This window comes from Mobula hypostoma, chromosome 5 (genome assembly GCF_963921235.1).
Source record: "Mobula hypostoma chromosome 5, sMobHyp1.1, whole genome shotgun sequence".
In the NCBI taxonomy this organism is placed as follows: Eukaryota; Metazoa; Chordata; class Chondrichthyes; order Myliobatiformes; family Myliobatidae; genus Mobula; species Mobula hypostoma.
Genome location: NC_086101.1, coordinates 121,375,835 through 121,383,047, shown reverse-complemented (window position 1 = coordinate 121,383,047; position 7,213 = coordinate 121,375,835). Strand labels below are relative to the sequence as shown.

The following is a 7,213-nucleotide window of genomic DNA, read 5'->3' as shown; positions in this document are numbered from 1 at the left end:
AGGACAAACTGCTCTAAAAAGCTATCTCATAGGCATTTAACAAACTTACTCTCTTGTGATGTATTACCAAATTGATTTTCTCAATTAACCTGAATGTTAAAATTGCCCATGACTATCATAACATTGCCTTTTGACACGCCAATGCAATAGAATAGTATTGAAAGAATCGACTATGAAGGTAAGAAAAGGGATTGAATGTTTTATCCTTGCAATTTTTAAAATTATGAATAACATTTATTTTGATAAAAAATTACAGCTTGATGTTTATCACCATTATCCCTAGTATTAATCGCCAAGCTTCAAAATCTGGGACTTCATACTTCCTCTCGACACAACCAGCTGATCATGAGCACAACCCTTCCCACCATCAAGGACATCCTCAAAAGTCGATGCTTCAAGGAGATGGCATTTATCACCAAGGGCTCTCACTACTTTGGAATATGTCCTCTCTTTGTTACTGCTTTTGGGAAGCAGGTACTCCTCACAGCTTCTTCCTCTCTGCCAGATTCTGAGAAGTCTATGAATATTACCTTATTATCCCTTTAATTTTGCTCTATTTTAAGTAATAGTAACTTTTATGTCTTTGCTCCAAAACAATAAATTTTACATCACGTCAGTGATAATGAATTTGATTCCAATTCTCCTTAATCCTCTTCGCTAAGGACTTTCCTTGGTACAGTAAATTGACTGTGTAATTGTTAGAAGTCGGACACAGTATATACATACATGTTTAAGTAATTCAAGTGCTAATAAACATTAGGTTGTACTCAATATTAATTTGTTCAAGGTATCAGTGCTATCCTATAATGGTGATGGTATTCCCAATTTTTGACAATCTGAGCATTACTGGCCTTGCTCCCACTCTCCACATCAGTCTCACAGCTTCACCCATTTCTCAAAAGAAAACCCTCTATGATATTTCAATTTGCATTGATGGCTTTCTTTTGCAGGCTATTCCCAAACATCTTTGCTCTTGCTCATCTTTGTTTGGCATGGCACCTTGCTATATAGATTATTTTACAAGGCTTTATAGATTCATTTGGGCCTGGTGGTGTAGTGGCACTAGCATTGGACTTCAAGGTGGATAGTCCCAAGTTCGAATCTGGCCAGTTCCCAACCTGGGTAGCAGTAATATCTGCACGTAAGAAAGGCCTGGCACTTTTTACTTCAATATCTTGCCACAAAAACCCTACAAACATCCACACTATCCATAGGGTCACCATGATAGATTCATAGAGCATGGAAAAAAGGCCTACAGACGTCCAGTTACTCACTCACACAAAGCTTCCTTTAATTCCAGTATTTTTATTCTCCCCATATTTTGATCACCCCCCCCCACAGATTCTATTGCACACCTAAACACTAGGGACAACATAAGAACCAATTAATTTATAAGCTTAGAATGCAGGAAGAAACCAGACCAGGTGGAGGAAACTCGTATATTAAAGTGCAAACTCTAAATAAACGGCAGCCAGGTCTCTCGCATTAAGAGGTAGCAGCTTTACCAGCCATTCCAACTCATGGGCAATATGGTGCCTCTGCACAGGACCATTGCTCGGTGGGCATTTCATTTTCAGTTTTGCTTTGTAATAAACATTGGCAATGCTCAATCACATCAATCCTCTGCACAATTAGTTCTTTTATTGCCGTTTGGTGCAAAGTTTCTGGGGTTGTTGGGTTGCAATGGCTGCGTGTAACGCGCTTTAAGGCACTGCTTTGCAGTTCCACTCCTACGAGAAGAAAACTCGTTTAAAATAGATAAAAATGTTTCCGTTGTGTGCACAGTAGTAACTCGAGGAATGACATGGTTAATCGGCAAAATATTGTGTTTGCCATTTAGCTTTTGAAATTATTGTTCACTAATCCCTCACCACTTCCTTTTTGTACAACGGACTTCTTTATTCTTGTCGTTGTTTCCGTCTAAAATAAATCTGTTCCCCTACTTTGTTTCCAGACGTTCATTTCATTAACGACACACTGTAATGAAACACCCAGTCTCCACTACTATTCCAATCTCCCTTTTAAGTCCACTTGCTTTCTGCACAAATGTGGACACTCCTCTCCAGCCCTACTGTCAATAACAAATGCGTTCGGTATGGGGTCATCAATTGCGCTTTATATGGTGACGATTGTGTCCGCGCCCCTTTAAGAACGAGCGGCTGGACACAGGTGACGCGTGTGCGACACGATCTTGGGACAGGTGGGGATGTTGAGCTCTAGTGGCTGTTTCCGTAGGTTCCCCTGTCCTTTTCTGAGCCGCTGCCATAGAGTTTACTGCCACTTCGAACACGCCGGGAGACTCCCAACTTCACAGGGTAAGGAGAAAAGGGAGAGGGCCGAATGGCTGAGGGGATTTAATGCTGTCGACGCTTGAGGGAAGTTGTTCTGTAGCCCCCAAGTTGAAATTAAATGCCCTTTAGATAGTTAACAGTTTCTCGAACGCGACTCTTTTATTCTTGTTCCTGATTACTGGTTTCTTGTTTCTGGGCCCCTGGTTTTGGCGTCAGACCCACTGAATAATGGAGTAATTCGGAAATTCTCTGGTTGTCTGCAGCCCACCAGGCCTTCGGTCTTCTCTTTCTGCGGCGACATTTTGGGGGTGAAGCACTTTACCTGAACTGGCTCCGCTTGGTAGTTCATTTCCCTCTATGCCCGATTTGCTGAATTTTTCAGCAGGTTGTCTGCTATAGTCTGATTATTTCTGTTGGTAGGCCATAGTCAGAGGTCAATATAGTGTGAGTACAGGTCTTTGGCCCAACAAGTCCATTCTATTCATGGTACCCACCCAACTAGTCCCAATTTCCTGCATTTGGCCCATATCCCTCAAAGTCCCACCCATCCATGCACCAGTCCAAGTTTAGAGTAAGGGAAGGTCTCTATTGATCATTTTTCAGGTTTTAATAACATTTTCAAAGCTTTGCTGGTGTTCCAACAGATGCATCGGCCAATATTTTGGGAAATTACCATGACCAACCAGTGTCAGCTACAACTGCCTGCACAGTACTTGAATTGGAAAAGGTCACCAAAGCAATTGAGTTAATCAGGACCGAGGTGGAGGAACAACAGCATGAACTTTTGATGTTTCATTCGTCATGTGATGGTGGAAGTCACAGCTTGATATCACCAATAAACAGCCAGGCAAACTCTTTTTCCTGTACTGGCACGACATCAATAAAGTATAAACCTTTCTCTTTCTATGAATGCAATTATGCTGTGTATAATCCACAACCAATATATAACTGTTCAGCATGTAAATGTACATTTAAGGTTTCTGGTGAAGATGCATCCCAGGACCTTGCGCTGGCTAATTCCAATGATAAAACTGATGGTTCACTTTGGAGTCAAAATTTGGTTGAATGCTGTAAACCCAGCAGTGATGTAGAGTATGATCCATTGGTAAACTTTTTCACGCTGGAAGATAAAAGTTGTAATGAAGATTTGGAGGAGAAACTGGAGTGTAAGGGAGCCATTGAACCAAGTTCTGAAATGAAGCATTCTCTAGTGTCTGAAACAGTGAGGAACAGTCAACCTTTTGAAGCTGAGATGAGCTCTGAAGATGAACTTGTTATTGATGTACCAGACTTGCCTCTCCTCACTCCATGTTCCAAGAATCATGGGGAGTTTCAGAGAAAGGGAAGTGATGACCCCGCTTTAATTTGCGAAGTTAAGCAATGCAATGTTGAGGAGCCTGTTGTATTTCTGGCTTTGGGCCAAGTTGTGAACCATTATTCCAATGTTGAGTTAGAAAATGATTGCAGGGAATTGGAGCCAAATGTCCAGAAATGTGGAAAAGCCAAAGAAAAAAGTTCAATGTGTCTGAACACTTCAGGACTGTCAAACTGCACAATGCAACAATCAGAATCTGGAATTCCACTGAAAACTGGTCAAGTGACCTCTACCAACTGGAGGAGTAATAGATTGGAAACTACAAATACTACTTGCACTAGTAAGCTGGGGGAGAACTTGATGATTGGCCAAGCCAGTATGAAGACACAGAGCCATATTGGCTATTTTGGCAATGAAAGCTTGAATGGAAGTCTTCAAAGTGCAAGTGATAAAAGTGAAGAATCATTTTTAGGTGAAAAACTGAACCCCACAGCTATGGAGGTTTTGGAATTCTCTGACTCAGACCCAATGGAAGAATGCTTGAGGATTTTTAATGAGTCCCCAAAGCAAGAAATCAAAGCAAATACCACTGGAACTGAAGAGGTATTTATTCATATTTATTGAGCATTTGGGGGTGAACAAGGAATGAAGTATATCAAGTATCAGACCAATATAGTTCTGCTTGATTATTTGATAGTCACGGCTGTTGTAGAATTGGTTTGAAGCTAAAATAGCATGGAATATAGAACATAAAACAATATTGCACAGGATCAAGCCCTTTGGCCCACAATAGTGTGCTGAGCTAATGAAATCAGTAATCACATGCCCAACTAAACTAATCCCTTCTCACTACATCTCTCTACTCATCAGCACTGCTAAAGCTCCCGCCATTAAGTGTACTTTCTCTTTATATTTGATTTCCCAAGATGCAAAACCTCTCATTTGGCCATTTTAAACTTCATCTGCAATTTCTTTGCCTATATCTGCAACTGTTCTTTATCCTGCTGTGTCACTTGCCAGTCATCTACACCATCCACAACATGACCAATCCTCATAACATCGATGAATTTACTAACCCATTCACCTACCTTTTCATTCAAGTCATTTAAATATATCACAAGCAAGTGGTCCCAGTATGGATCCCTTCAGAATACCACTAGTCACACATCTCGAGCTAGAATAAGTCCCATTGACCATTAATGTTGGTCTTCTATGGACAAGTTAATTCTGCGTCCAAACAGCCAAATCACAATGGATCCCATGCATCTTGCTCAGTTGAATAAGCATCTGAAAAGGACATTGTCAAATGCTTTATGAATATCCATGTAGACAACATCCATAGCTCTCAGTAAGATGTGCCATGTCTGACATAAAGTCATGCTGGTTTGGTTTTACATCAATTCTATTTTTTTTTTCTATAGATGCTGCCTGACCTGCTGAGTTGCTGCAGCACTTCGTGTGTGTTGCTGATTTTCCCAAATTAGGTGATGATTTTCCAAATGTTGATAAATCCTATTCCTAAGAATCCTTTCCAGTAACTTCCCTATGAATGACTCAAGACTCACTGGTCTATTGTTTCCAGGATTAGCCCTGTTTCCTTTCTTTAATTTTGGAATAGTAGCCACTTGCCAGTCTTCCAGGACCTCACCTGCAGCCAGAGGGGACCTGAAGATCTGGATCAAGGCCCCAGCAATCTCATCTTTCACATTCCTTAACCTGAGGTATAGTCCAACAAGCACTCAGAACCAATTCATCTTAATGTTCTTTAAAAGGCTTCACACAATCTCTTTTATCTTGAATTGCCCGAGCAAATTAGCATGTCCACGCTGATCTCTCTATCCTCAATGCCTTTCTCTTGGGTAACTACTGGAGCAAAGTACTCATTTAGAACTTTATTCTCATCCTCCATCTCCAAGACATGTTCCCTCTTTTTATTTTCCCTAGACAGGTCTTACTCGCTCATTATTTACTCTGGGTCTATGTATAGAATGTCTTGGGTTTCTCTTTAATACTATTTGCCAATGACTTTTCATGGCTTCTCCCTGGTAAACAGGTATAATAGAGGTTAACACAAAATAATCTGCAGATGCTGTGATCAAAGCAACACTTTCAGTACGCTGGATGAACTCAGCAGGTCGGGCAGCATCAGTTAGAAACGATGAGTCGACGTTTCGGGCCGGAACCCTTCGTCAGGACTGAAGAATGAAAGATGGGGAAGGATTTGAAGAATGCTTGTAGCTTCAGTTGAAAGACCAGTAATCTGAAAGACAAAGGGTTGGGGGAGGGGAAGCATTGACATCATAGCCCTGAAAACAATGGGTGGTAGAAGAAGGAGGCGGAACCATGAGGGAGCTGGGGGAGGGTGTAGAGTGAAATAGGGATAGAGGAAGGGAGGGGGAGGGAATTACTGGAAGTTGGAGAATTCTATGTTCATACCAAGGGGTTGGAGACTACCTAGACGGTGAGAGGTTGATATGATATGAAAGGTTACAGGGAGAAGGCAAAAGAATGGGGTTGAGAGGGAATAATAAATCAACCATGATTGATGGAACAGACTTGATGGGCCTAATTTCCTAATTCTACTCTTGCAGTCTGCTCTTTCTGGCTTTCTTAATTCACTTCTTGTTCTTTCTGGCTTCTGCATGATCATCGTGGGCTCTGTTTGATCTTGGTTTTCTAAACCTTGCATAATTTTTCCTTTTTCTCTGTGACTAAATTTAATGTTTCTCTTTGTATCTAAGATTCCCTGACCTTTCTTCTTACTGGGATATATCTGTCCTGCGCCAGTGCGCTTGGTCTTTTAACAGTCTGCATGTGTCAGATGTGAACTTGCCCAAAAAACAGCCGCCCCGATTAACATACCTGCGGAATGCTCTCATAATTTGCCTTGCTCTAATTTGGTACTCAGTAGTTAAATGTGACATCAGATGTACACGAAAGTGTCACCAGGTCTGGTTCTGTATTGTGGGGCTTGGTCAGTTGTGGATCAGTGATTATCCTCTGCATTTTTTTTTGATGCATATCTGTGACTAGTGAGCTGTACTTCAAAATAAACATATGATCCAGGCTGATGCCCCAGTGCAGCACTGAGGGAATGCAATCCCAGTGGAACCATTTAGTGTTCCTGTTTTACTGCAATATCTATACTTCTAACAATTGGCAGTAAAGCAGCTCAAAACTTTTAAAACGTACAACATCCATTTTTTTTTAAAGGGAATCCTGCAAATACTCAGCTGGTTATGCAGCTTCTGTGGAGGGACAAAAAGGTAATATTTCATGCTGAGGACTCGGAATTGTTCAGCCTGAAGTATTAACTCTGTTTCTCTCCATAAGTGCTGTTGAACTGCAAGGCACTTTGGAATGTCCTGTGATTAGAAGGCAATTATTTGCTGAACACCAGGACCTTAATGAAATATTGGTGAAAATAAATTGATAGCCACCTATTTGAGTGGAATTTCACTTTTAAAAGTGTAAGACAGCTTCACTTTTATGTCTGTCTTCTCCCCATTGCTGAAAGGCTTCTCAGAAGGTGGAACATGTGGACCACAACTGTTGGGAATCTCGATCATATTCCTCATCGCCTCCTTCCCTGACCCATTTGCCCTCA

At 41.2% G+C, this 7,213-nt stretch overlaps 2 protein-coding genes across 3 annotated transcripts in view; both read left to right on the top strand.

Annotated features, from left to right (window-relative positions):
• The first annotated feature begins 2,190 nt into the window (after positions 1–2,190).
• Positions 2,191–3,820, top strand: LOC134347338 (RNA exonuclease 1 homolog). Its single transcript, XM_063049733.1, has 3 exons — positions 2,191–2,315; positions 2,936–3,663; positions 3,746–3,820. Exons 1-3 carry the CDS (start codon positions 2,207–2,209, stop codon positions 3,818–3,820), a joined length of 912 nt encoding a protein of 303 aa, XP_062905803.1. The 5' UTR covers positions 2,191–2,206.
• Positions 3,821–3,833: 13 nt separating this feature from the next.
• Positions 3,834–7,213, top strand: part of LOC134346287 (RNA exonuclease 1 homolog) — a 71,196-nt gene continuing 67,816 nt past the window's right edge. For both annotated transcript variants that reach the window (XM_063047635.1, XM_063047636.1), the window contains exon 1: positions 3,834–4,209. In XM_063047635.1, coding sequence (XP_062903705.1) covers positions 3,847–4,209 — 363 coding nt within the window. In that variant the 5' untranslated portion in view covers positions 3,834–3,846. The remainder of the gene's footprint in view (positions 4,210–7,213) is intronic.

Excerpts from the sequence above, each read along its gene's own strand:
- LOC134347338 (XM_063049733.1), top strand. The coding sequence starts at position 2,207 with ATGTTGAGCTCTAGTGGCTGTTTCCGTAGGTTCCCCTGTCCTTTTCTG. Across the intron at positions 2,316-2,935 it reads GAGACTCCCAACTTCACAGG|ATGCATCGGCCAATATTTTG; the intron begins GTAAGGAGAAAA and ends GTGTTCCAACAG. Across the intron at positions 3,664-3,745 it reads ACCCCGCTTTAATTTGCGAA|AAAATGATTGCAGGGAATTG; the intron begins GTTAAGCAATGC and ends ATGTTGAGTTAG.